General features: G+C 58.2%; 1 protein-coding gene across 13 annotated transcripts in view; it reads right to left on the bottom strand.

Annotated features, from left to right (window-relative positions):
• Positions 1-3,944: 3,944 nt before the first annotated feature.
• ARHGEF10L (Rho guanine nucleotide exchange factor 10 like) overlaps positions 3,945-18,275 on the bottom strand; it is a 154,132-nt gene continuing 139,801 nt past the window's right edge. For all 13 annotated transcript variants that reach the window (XM_043444602.1, XM_043444601.1, XM_043444606.1 and 10 more), the window contains 3 exons: positions 14,120-14,294; positions 6,463-6,585; positions 3,945-5,093 (listed from right to left, as the gene is read on the bottom strand). In XM_043444602.1, coding sequence (XP_043300537.1) covers positions 4,561-5,093; positions 6,463-6,585; positions 14,120-14,294 — 831 coding nt within the window. In that variant the 3' untranslated portion in view covers positions 3,945-4,560. The remainder of the gene's footprint in view (positions 5,094-6,462; positions 6,586-14,119; positions 14,295-18,275) is intronic.

Genomic DNA, 18,275 nt, shown 5'->3' with positions numbered 1-18,275 from the left:
TCATCGGATGCTCCAGCATCGGAACACATCCACCCTGACCACCGCCCCTTGCCTCAGCCACACCCACTGTGGTCCAGGCCACCAGCACCTAGATTGTGGCAACAGCTTCCCGGGTGGTCTCCTGGCCCCCACACTTCCACCCCCGCCCGCACACATTTTCCTCCATTTAGCAACAAGGAGATTGTTACAAAGCCAGAGACAGGCCATCAGTTCTCTGCTTAAAACCCTCCCGTGACTCCTCCTGTCACCAAGGAAAGGCAAGGTCCCCCCACGATCCGACCCAGTGACACATGAGCAGCTCCCGGGTGCCCCACCCTCCGCTCCAGCGGCCCCCTTGCGCTTTGTACACGGTGCTCGCTCCACCCAGAACGTCCTGCTGCCTCGTGTGTGCTCCTCCTGGCTCTTCGCTCAGGGAGGCCTCCCCAGCCTGCTTAACATCACCGTGCCCTCCCCAGGACTTCCCACCCCCAACCCGCCACGTCATTTCTCTCCAGAGCATGGACACCATCTGACACGTTTTGCTTAGTTATCTTCTGTTCCTTCTGCAGCCCCCATGGAATGGGGAGGGGGCAGATGTGCGCATGGTATGGTTCACCAGTCTACTCCGTGTCCAGCCCCGGCACACGAAAGTGAACGTCGCGACCCCATGGACTAGTGGGTAGCCATTCCCCCCTCCAGGGGATCTTCCCAACCCAGGGGTCGAACCCAGCTCTCCCACATTGCAGGCGGATTCTTTACCAGCTGAGCCGCCAGGGAAGCCCAAGAATACTGCAGTGGTAGCCTATCCCTTCTCCAGGGGATCTTCCCGACCCACAAATTGAATCAGGGTCTCCTGCATTGCAGGCAGATTCTTTACCAACTGAGGTGTCAGGGAAGAGTGAGCTTTCAATGAACACTGAATGGAAGGCACTCGGTTCCCAAGGCAGGGATTGTTTACCATCCCCTTGCTAGGACACACAGGGGTTAAGGCGTGGGCCAGACGTCACACAGCTAGTGACCGGGGAAAGCACAGTTGGAACTTCGTCTCCCAAGTTTTGCTCTTGGGGGCAGAGTCGCCCGGGGGCTCAGAGCCTGGCTGTGGTGGCAGACAGACCTCAGGCTTTGGCCTTGACACTTTCCGGGAAGCTGCTTAACTTCCCGGTGCCTCGGATCCCTTACCTGCAAAACGAGGCAAACAGAACAGCTACTCAGAGCACGGCCGTGAGGATGAAACGAGCTGGGGCACCCCGCGTGCTTGCGGTTATTATTACTCTGATCAGTATCTAAAGCGAGGGTCTCCTCTCCTATGCGAGGCACGTCCTCCTGGCGTCTCAGGAGCCGCTTCCGACTCCCCCAACCCTGCCTCGCTCTGTTGTCAGAGGCTTGCGAGAGGAGCTGGTGACTGATATGATAATTTCACTACAGTAGCGGAGTCAGTCAATTGCTCGGTGACGGATTTCATGGGCCCCACCACATCTCCCGGGTCCCCTTCTGCTGAGCGAGCTGCGGGGCTGGGATCTAACAGAACCGCAGAGCTCCCATATGCTAACGAGGAGGGGTTTCTTAATATGAACAGTCTGCCTCAAATCGTTTGGAGCAAGGCTGAGTAGGACGACACAAGGAATCATCACTGAGCTGCCGGGGGAGGGTCTTTCCAGCGCTTTCCTTGGACTTCCTGGAAATAAGTATTATTAACACCACTTGTCCTTGGCACTCCTACAAGGTCTCATCATCCCCATTTTAGAGATGAGGAGACTGAGACCCAGGGTGAAGGGATGCTCTGAAAGACACACAGCGGGCTTTGGCAGAGCTGGACATGAACACAGGCCTGTCAGATCCGAGGCTGCAGGCTTGTCCATCCTCCCAAGCACACTCGACCTACAGTTACTGTCCCAGGAAAAGTCCTCTCCAGCTCCACCTGAGAGTCGCACCCAGGCAGGGCATTCAATTAACTTGAGCAATGAGATGAAGACCTGTTCTTTATCCTGTTTGTGCTTAGAAAGGCCCCCCGCTCCCATTAGAGGCCGGCAGGACAGGAATGAGCCTCCCTTTGATAGAAAACAGAAATCTGAGGCCCAGAGACAGTGGGTACGTCTGGACAAGATGCAGCTGGTCAGCGCCCAGGGCCAGGGTCCCTGCAGACACAGCTCCCCTCCCACTCCCCGGAACCCACACTGGACACTCACCCTCCAGGAAACAAACTGTCCCCAGGCGGCCCGCTCCCGCGTGAGGGCCTCGCGCGGTCCTCCCTGCGCCCTGCCCTCCCTCAGCCCTGGCGCACGGGCACCCCGCCTGCCCTCCCTTTCTGCATGCCTGTCCTGGGGACAGTGACACCTATAGACCTGCTCACCTCTGTGGCTCCAGCAGCCAGCACGGGGCCTGAGAACCACAGGGCTCGAGGGGCGTGTGAAAGGAGTGGACGAGGGGATGACTCCTCCAGTGGGGACCCCACCAGCTGGTCAAGACCCGGCTGAAACGTCCCCTCCTTGGCGGCTCTTGCCCTGGGTTCCCGGAGCATCCCATAGACACGCGTCGAGCTGTGTGACCCCATCCCGGGGTCCGGGAGGTGTGACCCTGTGTGACCCCATCCCGGGAGGCCCGCCTGCCCCTTGGCTTCCCTCCTCCCTGCATGCCAATGCTGCCACCATTAAGTATGGAGGGGAGGACAGAAGCGTGGGTGGGGGGCGGACAGACACGTGGACAGACGACAGAGAGATGGATGGGCGGACAGGCGGAGAGAACACGTCCCTTCTGGGTGGTGGGTTGGGTTTATTTTTTTTTCCCCCTGTAGGCGGCTCTAGAAACCCAAGGGTGGAGATTGAACCAGGGCCCAGCTGCCCATCCCACCCTCAGCCTGGGCTCTGCTCCCACCCCCTGGAACTCACCTCACCCTCCCTCACACCCTAGGGGTCTCAGGCACCTCCCTGCAGAGCTCTGCTGCCCATAGCAACAGCCCCAGACCCCCACCCTCCACACAGTGAAGCCCTCTTCTTTTTTTCCTCCCAGACTTTCCCAATAGATGCCAAGGCCTGTGCCTCCACACCATTCCAGAACTGGGGCCCAGCCTTTTCTTCCAGAAACATTCAGAAAAGAAGCTCCCAAGAGCCCCTCTCTAGCAGGAGAGGACTTTCTGGGGTGACGGGAACAGTCATATCCGTGCTGTCGAATGCAGTCGGCATAAAACCTCGTGTGTGCGGCACCTTGTGTCACGCTAGAAATGTGGCTAATGGGACTGAAAAATAAAATAAAATCCGCAATATTTCATTTTAATTAATTAAAAAATTAAGTAGCTACATGAGGCCATCAGCGACTGCGCCAGACAGCCCACAGATCTAGGGCCTGTTCTCACACTGCCGAGCCTCAGTCCTTCCTGCTGGTTCCAGAACAACCTGGGACAGTGACAGCTGCCCTCTTTCCTCGTTGTCCAGTCACTGAATCGTGCCCAATTCTTTGAGACCCCACGGACTACAGCACACCAGGCTCCTCTGTCCTTCGCTATCTCCAGAGTTTGCTCAAACTCATGTTCATTGAGTCAATACCACCCAACCATCTCATCCTCTGTTGCCTCCTTCTCTTGCCCTCAATCTTTCCCAGCATCAGGGTCTTTTCCAGTGAGTCGACTCTTCGCATCAAGTGACCAAAGTACTGGAACTTCAGCTTCAGCACTAGACCTTCCAATGAATATTCAGGATTGATTTCCTTCAGGATGGACTGGTTTGATCACCTAGCAGTCCAAGGAACTCTCAAGAGTCTTCTGCAACACCACAGTTCAAAAGCACCAATTCGTCAGTCCTCAACCTTCTTTATGGTCCAATTTTCACATCCATATATGACTACTGGAAAAAACATAGCTTTGACTATATGGACCTTTGTCAGCAAAGTGATGTTTCTGCTTTTTAATATGCTGTCTAGGTTATCATGTCTCAAACAAAACAAAATTAAAAAGCAACCCGTAACCCAAGCACTGACATTATTCTTGCCTTTTATTCCAGCATCTCCCAGAGCTCCAATATGTACAAACTTCATTTATACACATATAATATACACCATATATACGTATTTATATATATTCACACACCAGCCCACACGCTCTCATACACTCACACGCACGCACCCTCCTAGGAGGGTCGTGTGGCCGCCCTTGAGCCCTGCTCGGGCCCCGACAAGAGGCGCTGGGCTTGCCAGGCAGTTGTGAGGTTTTGTGTTTTTTTTTTTTTTTTTTTTGCTTTTAAAAAAGAAGGCCATCTCCTCAGGAGGTGTCCTCCCTCTCCCCAAACCCAAACCACTCCCCTAAACACTGAAATTGTTTTTTTTTTTCTTAAAAAGGAAGGTTTCCCTCTGCTCCACTCAGGTAGATGGTGGAGTTCCAGGCCTGTCCTCGCAGCCCCGTGCAGGCCCCTTGAGGGCGAGGCCACCCAGTGCTCCCTGGGGACCCTGAACAGCTGGAAGGGCCCACTGCAGGCTGAGAGTCAGGCCGGCCGCAGCCAGGCCTGCCGCCACGTGGCCTGGGCGGGGCTACAGAGTGGCCTGGGCGGGGCTACGGTGCGACCTGGGCGGGGCTACGCTGTGACCTGGGCGGGGCTACAGCATCAAGGGCGCCTGCCAGATGAGGAGGGTGCTGTCCGTCTCCCCGCACGGGGCCAGCTTCCCGGGGCTGCCCGCTGCGCTGCCGAAGTTGCGGTAGCCGCGCCCCCCGGAGATGATGGCCACGGAGCAGATCTCCTTGCGGTGGGCGTCGCGGGCACAGGGCCGGTTGCGCACCCAGACGTCAGGGTCATCCACCATCTCATAGATGGAGCCGTCCTCCTCGCTGTGCTCCAGGGCCGAGCCGTTCGCGGGCTCCGGCTCCCGTACGGACAGCAGCGGGCCCGGCAGGTGGGAGGTGGAGCGCAGGCGGTACTGCAGAAGGATGCCCTTCTTGCGGATCAGCTCCCCACCCACGTGGCTCGCGGGCGCAGGCTCGGGAGCCGGCCCATCCACCTTGTCCTCCTCGGCCTGCTGCCCCTCGGCCTCCTCCTGGTCGCTCCGCAGGATATCAGGGGCCAAGATGCTGGTGGCCACGGCCAGGAAGGCCACGGGCCCACAGTGCCCGTTGAGCGAGACCATGCCTTTCCCTGCAGGAAGGGGGCAGAGAGAAGGGGCCCAAAGGCCCAGAGTTTTAAAGATCCATTGAGTCTGGTGGAGAAGGAGACGACAGAGGATGAGATGGTTGGGTGGCATCACCGACTCAACGGACCTGAGTCTGAGTAAGCTCCAGGAGTTGGTGATGGACAGGGAGGCCTAGAGTGCTGCAGTCTATGGGGTCGCAGAGAGTCGGACACAACTGAGCGACTGAACTGAACTGAGTCTCTTGGAGAACTTCCTGGGTTTCATTTTTGGCTTATTTGGGTTACTGCGATCTATGCTGGCAGCTTCCCGGAAGGCCATGGGTCTGGAGGAGTGCTTGGAAGAGTGGGGCAGGGGGACACAAGTGACTTTATAAACCACATGGGGAACCTTGGCGTGGAAGCACCTGCAGCTCCCTGCCTGGGCCATCCTCACGTCTCCGTGCCTTTGCCCAAGCCATCGCCTCTGCCCAGAGAGCCTTTCGCATCCACCTGACTCGACAACTAGGGCTTGAGGCCTGGCTCAGCCCCTCCACAGGGCTCCCTCCTTGCCTTCACCCATAAGAGATGATCACTCCTGTCTCTGTGCTCCACTGACCCTAGGACACCTGCCATCGTAGCACTTGCTGCCCTGGCTACAAGCCACCCCGACCAGGCTGTCAGTGTGTGGGGGCAGGGTCTCTGCCCAACACATCCCTGCAACCCCAGGACAGATCCCGGGATGGGAAAAATGACCTAGTGATGAGACCAGGAAAGCAGTAAGTCCCACAGTTTAGGAAGAGGGTCTTCTTGGGCAGAGAGGCTTGCGGTCTGCCTGGGGCTGGTCTCCCCCGGGGCATCTCCCACTCCATGCAGCCCTGCCCTCCTGCAGAAGCCGGAAGAGGCCACTTCATCATCCACCACTCAGGGCAGAGGCAGAGAGGGGGCCCAGAGCTCTGGGGTCTTCCCTGACCCTAGATCCCAGCACCACGTCAGGGCGGCCCCTCCTCTAACTCAGGCAAACACAGCTGCATATGGACCTCCGTCCCCGCGAGCCCCCAGTTATTTCTGTCTCTGGAGCCGGGACACGTGTAAGCTGCTGCGGCAACAGCAGGAGGAGGCCAGCAGAACCTCTCCTGTTAGCTGGGTGTCTCGGCCAATCCGCAAACCATCTGGCCAGTGTGCCTCCTACGCCCACTGCCAGATGAGGTAATTGAGTCTCAGAAAGAAGACCTGCAAGGAGACTGCAGGGGCCAGGTGATTTAATTCCACCAAGCCACCAACAGTGAGAGAGGACACTGGGGAACGGACCCCTGTCCCCAGATCAGAAGAGAGTGCACGCATCTGGGCCCAAGACCCAGCCTCCCCTGGCCACGTGCAGCTGACCCCCGGGTCTCACCTGTGATCTTAGGGATGCCTTCCAGCCGAGGCACCGGCAGCAGCACGATGACCCCCTGGTCGGTGCCCACCCAGAGCAGACCCTGGCAGATCAGGAGGCTGGTGACACACAGGTGCTTCTGGCCTGCAGAGGGAGAAGCCAGCATGAGCTGCAGGGCCTCTTGGGGGATGGCGGTGCGTGGGGGCCCCAAAGCTGAGAGAATGGCTCCTCGGGGCAGCTCTCCTGGGACAAGCAAGAAGCTGGACAGCCTTGGGGTTGAGGAGTGGGGCCTGGGAGGCTGACCTGGTTGGCGTCTGGCCCTGGGTCCCCCAGCTGAGCACCCCACCCCCCCAGCCTCAGTTTCCTCCTGTGTAAAGCGGGGCTGCCTTGAGGATACAATGAGGGACCGCCACAGTGCTGGCCCACGTCGGCTCTCAATGCAGCAGCCGGCTCTCCTGGCACGAGGTGCAGGCTGAGGCCCGCCCATGCCAAGGACATAACCGGCCAGCTGGGGAGTAGAGAGAGGCCTGGGGAGGTGCGGGTTGAGGGTAAAGCAGACAGTGCAGAAGGGACGTGTGGGCAGGGGTCTGGGCGAGCTGGCGGCCCTGTGGGTTCCAGCCCGGGCTTGACATGCTGCCCACACAGGCCTTCCTCTGGTGGGGGCCCAGCTGCAGTCCCCGGGCCCCGAGGGAATGGGCTCTCAACGCCGGGAACTAGCGTGTTTCTGACGCCAGTCCAGACTTGCAGACCACTTCTTGTCCAGTCACCCGCTGGGCTGGCTCTGCCTTTGAGGGGGAGCAGTGACGGGGGAAGGTGGGTCCTTGTGCCCTTCTCGGGGGAGGCGCGGTGTTGGCCACACAGCCCTGGCCAAGAGCAAGGTGCCAAACGCAGGCTCTGGGTCCAAACCCCGGCTTGGCTACCTCCTGGCTCCATGTCCCAGGGCCGGAAACAAAACCCCTCTGTGCCCGGGTTCCCTCACTGCACAGGGCGACAGTGATGACATTTCACAACCTCGTCTTGAGGAGTAAATGAGCTGGTGGCTGCGAATCACGTAACCCAGAGCCTGGCACAGGGCATACACGGGTGCGTGCCAGCCACCATCACTGCTGCTCTATTGCTGACAATTCCGGGTCATGAGAGAGGCCCTGGGGGCCCAGGCCTGCCCTCCCAAAGGGCTGTCTCACCTCCAGCCGGGATCCTTCTGCCCACTGACAGACCTAGTCTCTCCTCAAATCCCAAGTCACGCCACGACATGTGAAGTGATGCTTGGAATAGGGGGTTCTCAAGCTGGGCTTGCGTCAGCACCAGCAGGAGAGCCGACACCCACGGGCCAACCCTAGAGGGGAGCCCGCATTTCCCGCAGGTTCCCAGGGACACCCAGGCTGCTGGTCCCGGGGCCACTCTGTGAGAAATACTGCCTTGCAGTTTCCAAAGCGCTTCACACACCTGCCCCAGCCCGATACAAGCCTTGCAACAGCTGAGAGGTGAGCACAGCCTGGATGCCCGTTTCCCAGATGAGGATGTTAAGGTCCAACGAGGTCACCCAGCTGGTGAGTGCGGGGCGGGGCGGGGCAGGGGTGGGGCGGGGCGGGGGAGAGGAGAAGAGCTCGGTCCGTCACTTTCACACGCTGATGCTTTCACACTGCCTCTCTGCTCTTTCTTTGGCCTTGCCTCATGGCAAGTGGGGCCTCGGTTCCCTGACCGGGGATTGAACCTGCGGCCCCTGCACTGGAAGCTCGGAGTCTTAACCTTTTGACCTCCAGGGAAGTCCCAGCCTCTCTACTCTTGAACAAACTGCGTGAGTTCCACACCTGCACGTGTATGGGCTTCCTCTGCAGAGCAGGGTCCCAGAGCAGACTGGTGCGGCTCCACAGTCAGCCCGGAAGGAGGGGTTACTAACAGGGTTCACACAGCATCACCTGACGCACTCAGCGCCCCGGCACAGCCCGGGACCTCCTGTGGGGGACACTGCACCTGGTGCAGGGGACCCCCACACAGTGCTGCCCCTGAGGAGCAAACATTCTGGAACTTTCTATGACAATGAACATGTTCTCTGCCCAGTTTGGTGACCATCAGTCACATGTGGCTACTCACACTTGAAACGTGGCTAGTGGCAGACAGACTGAGTCTGTTATTTCACTTCACTTCAATTGTAATGGAAGCGACCGTATTAACGGGGGCTTCCATGGTGGCTTAGACAGTAAAGAGTCTGCCTGCAGTGCAGAAGACCTGGATTCGATCCCTGGGTCAAGAAGACCCACTGGAGAAGGGAATGGCTCCCCACTCCAGTATTCTTGTCTGGAGAATCTCCTAGACCAGAGGAGGCTGGTGGGCTACAGTCCATGGGGTCTCAGAGTCAGACATGACTGAGCGACTCACACACACAGACACACACACACACCCACCCGTATTAATGGAACACACACACACACACACACACACACACCCGTATTAATGGAGCCCTGAGAGGGAAGGAGGAAGTGGAAACACAAGGAGTGCAGACACTAGCAGAGGACTCCAAGGGGGCGCGAGGCGGACAGTAGGTGGGAGGAGGCTCGGGTTTCGTGCCTCACTCTGCTTCCTGGGAGGATGGGGGCCAGGAGACAGGAGACCAGATCAGATGACAAGGGGAGGCAGCCACGCCAAGACCCAAGGGAAGCTCTGGAGACGGCACGTGCAAAGGCCGGGTGATGGGAATGAGCCAGCGGCTCTGTGGAGGGCAGAGCCAGCACGGCACGGGCACCAGGCACCTCGAGGTGACCGGGGGAGGGTCGGAGGGCGGCCGGGCCAAGGTGAGGGCAGGGACTGTTCACTCAGCATGACGAGGCGCGGCTGGCGGGTCTGAGCAGGGGAGCGGTGCACCGTGATTTTAGAGAGGCCTTTTGGGTGCCGCGTGACGGAGGATGGGGTGGGGTGCAGCGAGCAGAGAGACGAGCGAGGCAGGGATGATGGCGTCCGAGGTGCGCTGGTGACAGGGAGATGCTGAACCGACACTTTGCAGACAGGCCGGCCTGCTGACAGGCCGGGGGGAGAGGAGGGGAGGAAGGAAGGGCAGCCCCCAGGTCTTTCGTGTCCAGCAGCTGGGTGCAAGGCAGCGCTGCAGACGGACCGTGATGGGAGAGGCGCAGGCTGGCGGGACGTCCAATTCCGGACTCCATGTTGTCTGAGACGCACATTAGACACCCAAGTGGAGCTGTCGGCAGGCAGTGGGATATGAGTCTGGCGACAGGATGCAGATTCCACAGGTCACATTCATAGTGTTGATTCCATGAGCAAATGCAAATCAGAGTGGGGGAAAGAAGCCGGCGTGTCGGGCTATTTCACAGACAGCGTCTGGGTTGGGGGAGCTGGGGCTCTTCTCCACCCCCGCACCAATTCGGAGAGTGTAGGCCCCCCACCACCAGGGCTGGCTCCCGGGATGGTCTGAGAGCGGGTGCCGCAGCCCCCGGGACTCGGGAAGTGCAGGAGGCTCGGGCCGCGCGCCCCTCTTGTCTTCTCCTCGTGGCTCTGCTCAAGCTCCGTAAATGTGCTCTCAGCTCATTTACCGTTTGCCTCCCCAGATGTAAGCTTCCCGAGGGCAGCAGCCTATCTGTGTGTCGAAATTGACTCCCCAGCTCGTTGATCAAACGCCCTGGCTCCTGGCAGACACGTGAAGGGGATCTGCAAACTCAGATCCAGGGAATAGACTAGTGGCTACCAGTGGGGAGAGCAAAGGCGGGAGGGGCAGGAGAGAGGTGGGGGGTAGAAGGTACAAACCACTGGGAACAAAATAAATACTCGGCAAAGATACACCGCCCAGCACACGGAACAGAGCCAACATTTCACAGTAACTGCTGGAGGCGCACGACCTTTCCAAAGTGTGAATCCACGTTGCCCTCCTGCAACTTCTGTAATTGTGTAAATCAACTACACTTTTTCAACAAATGCTTTTTAAAAGGACCTGTGATTAAATGAGAGGATGAATGAACGAAAGCAGAGAAGTGAACAAGGATGTGGGCGCTGACGTCACTTAGCAGCTGCGTGAATCGATAAGCCACTTTCCACCATCGCTCAACAAACATCCCCTGCTCAATTTTATGATTATTAGAAATTTTATATATGTATATAATACACACTTTGTGTACATAAATATACACATATATACCCACACACTATAATATGTATACACACAATTCAGCACAGCTCTTAGCCCATAATATACAATCAATAAGTGGAGGCTATTAGGAAAATGTGATTATTAAAAGGACCTAGACTCGAATGCTTTAAGATCAGCTCCATCAGAGCCAGAAATCCATGAAAATAATCAAAGCCAAGAGCAGAAGCAGTGGCAGATGTCTCCATCCTACATGCCTCCCCTCCTTTTCCAGGGCCCCGGGGACCTTAGGACCAGCAAGAGACCATTTCCTGATGCCCTTCCCTCCCCTGAGCCCCTCAGACCACAGAAACCCGGCAAATGAGGGGAAGGCGGCAAGAAACCGCAAGAGGCGCCGGAACAGAGAAATGACTTCATCTGCAGACCTCGTTCCGGGCCCTTCCTCCTCCCGCTTTGCCTCGAGGAAAAGAGCGAGGCACTTCACAAACAGTCCGAAAGGGGGAAAAAAAAGTCTAATGGTGGATAAATATTTTATCACAGAGACTTAATGCGGCAGTGCTCAACTCACCCAAGCCATCTATCTGGAGATATACAACTTTAAAAAGCTCAGGCTCTCGGAGAACATTTTATTAATGACCTGTCTAGTTAAGAGGAGGAGGGAGCTTAGGTTCAAAGCTGCGTTAATACCAGTCGGGGAGGCGAGTGGGGGAGGGGGTCCCGGGAAGGAAGTGCGATGAATTTTTAACACGCCCTCAAAAAAATCCACACTTAGAGGAGGAACAAATTCATTAGTAATTACGCAATTATTTCATTTGGTGGTGTGGGGGAAGGGAAAAAAAAATACCTAAAAGCCTTTTAAAAATATCTCTAATAAAGAATTTAAGAATCCTGCTCTGTTCTTCCGCCAGGACACAGTGTGGCGTGGATTTGAAGGCCCCCTCCACCCAGGGCTGGCTCCTCCTGGCCAGCAGGGCGGGGGCTGTAACTCCTGGGGACCCTGGGGCGCTGTCCTCACCTCTCAGGTGAAGCCTGCACCTGCCCTCAGAGGCGGGGCTGCAGCGCCTGGTCACGCAGCTGGAAGCTGGCAGAGCCAGGATCCTGGCGGGGCCTGTCTGACTCTGGGCTCCCACTGGCCCCGTGAGCTCAGCTCCCATCTCAGGCCCTCGTCGTGCAGACGAGGAAGCAGAAGCTGGAGAAGCGGGAGGCGCCCGGTTAGCCCGTGAGGCGGCTGTGACCCAGGTCCTGGCTCTGGGCCCTGCAGCAGTGGCCTGAGGCTGGTCACGTGACCTCCGGGGACTCCGTGTACTGTTCTGCAGGCATCCTCATGGCAACAATCGCCCTTTCTTCTTTAAGTGTCTTCAGAGCGTGTCAGTCGCTCAGTCGTGTCCGCCTCTTTGCGACCCCATGGACTGTAGCCTGTCAGGCTTCTCTGTCCATGGGATTTCCCAGGCAAGAGTACTGGAGTGGGTTGCCATTCCCTTCTCCAAGGGATCTTCCCGACCTCGGGATCGAACCCGGGTCTCCTGCATTGCAGGCACATTTTTTACGGTCTGAGCCACCAGGGAAGTTCTTTTTTAAGGGTAACTAACTGCTAAGAACAAGCCAATCACTGGACTTGAAGACGCGTTTTAAACCCACGGGGAGGTGACAGCCTGCAGCAGGAGCCGCGGGATTTCCGCCTGCAGCAGGTCAGCCCCCAGAGCCACCCCTGGCCGCTGGACACACCTGACGCTTTCTCCACGTTGCTCCACCTCCCCCCCCTCCCCCGGCTTTACTGAGACAATGAAAAAGGCCCTTAAGATTATCCATTTTTTCCCATTGTTCCACTAACTTGAAATAATTTAGCTATCAGCACAGATGTGGAAATATTTCTGTGATGCTGAGAAACTTTTACTGTAATTAAAATAGATTTACCTCACATAATGGCTAAACACTTTGAGAGACAATGAAACTGAAGCTAAAAAATAAAAAAGGGAAAGAAGGGAGGGAGGGAGGGAGGGCCCATGACAAACGTCCCCCAAGCCCTTACCCCACACCCTGGGGGCAGGTTAGAAAGGCGTCTGTTTTCCTCACAGATGACCCAGACCTAAACAAGGCGTCTTCCTGACAGTATTTACCTGGAGCCAGGAAGCACTGCCCACGCCACAGAGGGACCAGAGGCTCCGCAAGGCAGAGAGACCTGCTGTGAGCCCACAGTGGCCGAGTCGGGACCCTGGTCACCTCTGAAGCCATCTCTTCCCGGTTACACGCAGCAAGGCTCTGCACTAAGTCCAACCTGACATGACTCCCGCTCCTGTCTCTGGCCATGTGACCAGGGGATAGCCACTTTACCCTGCCGAACAAACCTCAGTTTCTGCATCTGTAAAATGGGGACAGTGAGGCCCGATTACGTAAAGCACTTGGCGCCCAGCTCACTGCAGGGCCCTGGCGGAAGGCAGCCACTGTGACCTGTCGCTGTTGTTAGCCGCCATCCCCTGCTACGGCCACCAGCCTGGACTCAAGGACTGGCCGGTGAGACTGGCTGGGGAAGCGGGAGCCAGGGCGATTGCTGGGCCCCCTGTGTGGGTCAGGGACTAGGCCTCTGGGGTGGAACAGAGGCCTCTGTGGCCTCTGAGGTGCTGGCTGGCGTCACTGCCCTCTGCCCAGCTTCACCAAGCAGGAATCCTGGCCCCTGGCTCAGCGTAGGCCACTCCCAGCCTCTGCAGTGGCCGTCTGCCGAGTCCCTGTCACCATCAGCTCTGGGCCAGCCTGCCACACCTGCTGTTTCCCTGGCCCTGGGGTCCTTCCCCCTGTTGCCCCCAGCCCAGCCGGCATCCTCCCAGACCAGCTCCAGGTCAGTCTGTCTGGTGCACTTGGGGGCAAGTCACACTGAGGCCCGCTGGCCCTGAGGGCTGCTCTCAAGCCGGTTGGGGGCAGCGGTGGACCCTGAGCACGCATCGGTCCTGGCTCCCAGCACAGCTCACAGGGATCAGCGCTAAGGGCGAGGCCTGCGGCCAATTCCCCGGAGGCCTCGGCAGCCTCTGGGCAGGGGGCAAGGTGCAGGGTGCGCCTAGATCGTAACTGTCTCCGTGGGTCCCACAAACAGCCCTGCAGGACGAAGCACCGGCCCCAAGCGGAGGACATCGGGGCCTTCGCCCTCCCCTGACCCAGACCCTGATGGCACACTCAGAGGGACCCCTGCCTTTCTCTAGAGACCTCTAAGGAAAGAGGCCTTCTCTCTCTCCCTTTGCTCATTTTGAAGGGGAGTTGAGGCAGAACTGGGCTTAAGGAGTGGCAGGTACAGGTGGGCCCAGGCACCTGCCCAACGTGGCGAGTCAGCAACCTGGCTCGCGCAAGTCCCCGGGCCTGGAGCCTGCCTCCGCAGGGGCGCCGGCCTGCTGTGCCGCGGGCATGGCCAGAAGGGCTTCCGGAGGGCAGGCCTGGGTCGGAACCCTCAGTCAGCTGCTTCCCCGGGGAGGCCCGGTTCTCAAGGCTGACCAAAGGCTGCCTTGAGGGTTCGTGAGATAAGCTGGCCCGGCTTGGAAGCCGCCTCCCCAGCGTCCGCTGCCCCGTCCACAGCCCCCGCCCGGGACAGCAGGGCCTCACCTGGCAGCAGGAAGGTGGTCCTGGTGGCGATGTTGATCTCCTGCAGGTGCTCCAGCGTCTCGGTGTGGAAGAGGCGGATGGAGGAGCCGGAGGAGAAGGCCATCCAGACGCCGCTGCCCGCCTTCACCATGTGGGTCACGCTCACGGCTTCATCCTGGTGCGCCTCGAAGCTTTGCTGCAGCGCAGAAGGGGGGCTGTCGGTGACGGGCTGGCCGGCCGAGCCTCTGGGGGCCAAGCTCACCCCACCCCGAACCCAGGCCAGAGGGAGGGGACTCAGGAGCCCCGGGCCAACCTCACCCCACCCCAAACCCGGGTCAGAGGGAGGGGACTCAGGAGCCCCGGGCCAAGCTCACCCCACCCCGAACCCGGGTCAGAGGGAGGGGACTCAGGAGCCCCGGGCCAAGCTCACCCCACTCTGAACCCGGGACAGAGAGAAGAGACTCAGGAGCCCCGGGCCAAGCTCACCCCACCCCGAACCCAGGTCAGAGGGAGGGGACTCAGGAGCCCTGCACCAGTGTGCTGGCAAATGCTTAACAGCTGGCGGGGGGATCCTGGTGTGTTGTGACTGTTGATTCCTGGGGTGTCAATACTTCTAAGGTGGCCCAGCTCAAGCTACCCATGGGATAGCCCTGAAAGAGGGACAGGAAAGCACACACCAGGCTCTATCCTGACACGAGGGGAGGACAGGGCGGCGAGTCCACGGAAGAGGGAGTGGCAGCTTGTACACGTTATCTAAAGGTACGAAGCCACAGAAAGAAGAATTGATGCTTTCTACTGTGCTGCTGGAGAAGACTCTCGAGAGCCCCTTGGACTGCAAGGAGATCCAACCAGTCAATCCTAAAGGAAATCAACCCTCAATATTCATTAGAAGAACTGAAGCTGAAACTCCAATACTTTGGCCACCTGATGCAAAGAGCTGACTCATTGGAAAAGACCCTGATGCTGGGAAAGATTGAAGGCAGGAGGAGAAGTGGCTGGCAGAGGATGAGATGGTCGGCTGGCATCACCGACTCAATGGACATGAGTTTGAGCACGCTCCGGGAGCTGGTGAAGAACAGGGAGGCCTGGTGTGCTGCCGTCCATGGGGTCACAGAGTTGGACACGACCGAGCGACTGAGCAGCAACAGAGACAACAGCGGAACAGAACTGCTGGAGGGAGGCGGGCGGCGTGGGCCTGAGCCTCGTCGTCACTGCAGGGAGACACGACGCGCGTCCATACCTTGACAAACCCAGAAACAGCGGCACAGACAATCAAGAGTCACAAGGGAAGTGCCCGATGGTTTAAAAACAGGACAGGTGAGAGTGTTTCAGAAAGCAGGAGATGGGATAGGACGCTTCAGAAAGGACAGGAGACGGGGAGATGGCGGGGGAGGGTCTTTCCAGATAAATCTTTCCATGCTGTTTGATTTTTTTTACAGGTATATATAAAATTTTGATCTTAAAAAAATAACTCTTACAGAGCAAGGAGATAAACACCCAGCTTCCCATCTACTTTAGGAGGAAGTCCAAGTTCCTCAGCTCAGCGTTTCAGGCCCATCTCTGCCCCAACCCCGCCTTCCCTGTCCAACCAAAGCCTGGGCCCAAACGATGCTCAGACGCATATCACTGCTCTCGCGATGGCCCGCCTGCAATGGGCATCACCCACTGCCCTCCTGGGAACAGCTTTTCAGCACCTGAAGACTCCACAAGGCCCACCCCGGGCACCCTCGCACTGGCCTCTGCCTGCCATCTTCCAGCCTGGCGACATCTGTCCCACTCTGGCCACGCTTGGCTCTCTCCCACCCTGGTCCATGGACTCCACGGACAGACACTGCGCCTCAGGCCCTTCGGCGTGCCCGGCAGAGAGCTCGGCACACGGCAAAATTTGATCAAAGAGCAAAGGGATGGATGCTTGAAATCCAGCTACAATACTGAGTTGTTACCTAATCATCAACAACCCCCAGCATAGCAGACTAGACAGATGCCCGACCGCTGGGGACAGTCAGGTAACTCTGGCGAATCCACCCAGTGGACCATCCATCTACTCAATATCACGTTATCATTTACAGAGACTGGGTGATAAACACAGAAAAACGTGACTGTCATAGCAGTTATTACAAAAAGAAACAAAAAAGGCCATCTCCAAAACCAGGGGAGGGGCGGGGGAGGTGAAGCCTGCACAGTGAGGATTATTCCAGGGCAGAACATGGTGACTTTCCTCCTTTCTGTTTTTTCCATTTTTTTTCTATAAAAAACAGATCTTGGGTGGAAGCCCACGACTCCAGGAGATGTTGGCTAGAACATGGGCGTGGGATCAGACCTGCTGTTAAATCTCATTTCCTCAGTAACTTCCCCGGCTGGGGCCTCCGTCTCCCCATTTGTAGGTGGAGACTGTCATTAGGGTTATAGGGACTTCCGGGTGAGGGAGGGTTTAGCACAAACCCAGTTCTCAACACAGTCTCCTTCATCCAACAGATGTTCTTGAGACCCTAGGCATGGGTCTAGATGCTGGGAATATAGTGGTGAACAAGGTAACCAAGGAGCCCACACAGTTAAGACAAACAAAGATTACTCCCAATAGGGATAACCACTGCACAGAAAAAATACTGGGAGCCCATTAAGATTGGGTGGCCAGGGAAAATCTCTCTAGGAAGTAGCATTTGTCAAACGTAAAGGAATGAGCCCTGGGATACGGGGTAGGGAAGGGAACACGCTGGGCAAAGGACGCAGCAAGTGCAAAGGCCCTGGGGCAGGAATGAACTCGCCATCTTAGTGGGTCTGTTGGGAGCACTGTGGCAAGACAGAGGAGGGAGAGGCAGTCAGGGCCGGTCACGCCAGGCAGCCCTGAGGATCCTGGTAAAGAGATTTTATTTAAGTGAGGGAGGGGGCCGGGCCTGGTAAGTGACCACATCAGGTTTACCTCGCAAAGAGGCTCAGTTTGAGAGCTATGTGGCAGCAGGCAGGAATTCTGGGCCTCGCATGGGCTCAGCAAGTGAGAAATGGCAATAAAGGCACTCTATTTCTTTTGCCGCCATCACCCTAACCCTGGCTCAGCCCCAAGTCTGTCCCGGCTCGGATCACCAGAGCTTTCCGACTGCGATAAAGAAGCTGGGGCAGGGGGTCTCCGCCAGGGAGCCTCAGGGGAGCCGAGCTGGTGAGCTCCATGCGTGCCCCGATCAGGACGCAGGGCCGGCGGGCAGGACTGTGAGACGACCAATGAGACGGCATCTTCTGAGCCAGGCCCCAGCGGCGGGGCTCTGCAGCCCGGGTGGGGTGGCCCGGCAGGCCGGCAGGCTGGGGTCACAGCAAAGTCCAGGGTCCCAGAGGACCCCCAGCAGAAGAGGAGGGCCAGGCGGTTTCAGCGGGCAGGGTCCTGATGGGGTCCCTGAGGGCAGAAGCTGCAGCTCCTCTGAGGTGGAAACGTGTCACGTCCATCAGAGCGGGGGTCCCGGGGGGTGAGGAGGGGGTCTACTATCAGGCCAGGCACGCTCCGAGGCCAGAGAGTGCCTCTCTCCTTTTCAGACTGGGGGCTCAGACTAGGGCCTTCTGTGGGGGTACTTTTCAATTCCTCCTCCCTCAGCACCCCTCCCCCACCCCAGAGAAGACCCCAGGGCTGGAGGCTCAGCCAGAGAGCCCCTGGGATGGAGGGGGAGGCCCAGCCCCCCACAGCCTCCAAAAAGCCGGCTCCGTCCATGCGGTGCAGGGCAAGGAGGGGCACGTCCGTGTCTCTGGCCTCTCACTCAGCCCCGGCGGCGATGGCCAGAAGCTCCTTTCTCTAGAGGAGCTCTTCTTCAAAGAAAGAACCCCTTTTGGGGTTGGGGGGGTGTCTTCCTGCAGCAGCCCACACTCAGCTCTCCTGAAGGCCCAGACCCGGGCGGAGCACAGGGTTCCAACAGGAGGCCCCCTCTGCCAGCCGAGGCACCAGCAGCCCCATCGCAGATGAGACCCTGCGGCCAGACCCACAGCGCCACCTAGAGCAGCAGACGGATGAACGGACGGGGCAGCTGGACGGAAGGGGCCCCCGGCAGGCTTCGTCTGCAGACTTTTCCAAAAGCCGGCACGCACACACTTACACACACATGTACAAACACACGGACACCAACGGGAAGGTGGGTGCCCGCTCACACGCGTGCTGCGAGACGCCTGCCTGGCTGCTGAGGGAGGTCAGGAGCACTTC

Source organism: Cervus canadensis, chromosome 24 (genome assembly GCF_019320065.1).
Source record: "Cervus canadensis isolate Bull #8, Minnesota chromosome 24, ASM1932006v1, whole genome shotgun sequence".
Lineage (NCBI taxonomy): Eukaryota > Metazoa > Chordata > Mammalia > Artiodactyla > Cervidae > Cervus > Cervus canadensis.
Note: the sequence above shows the minus strand (reverse complement) of the source record. Positions and strands in the feature narration are given on the sequence as shown.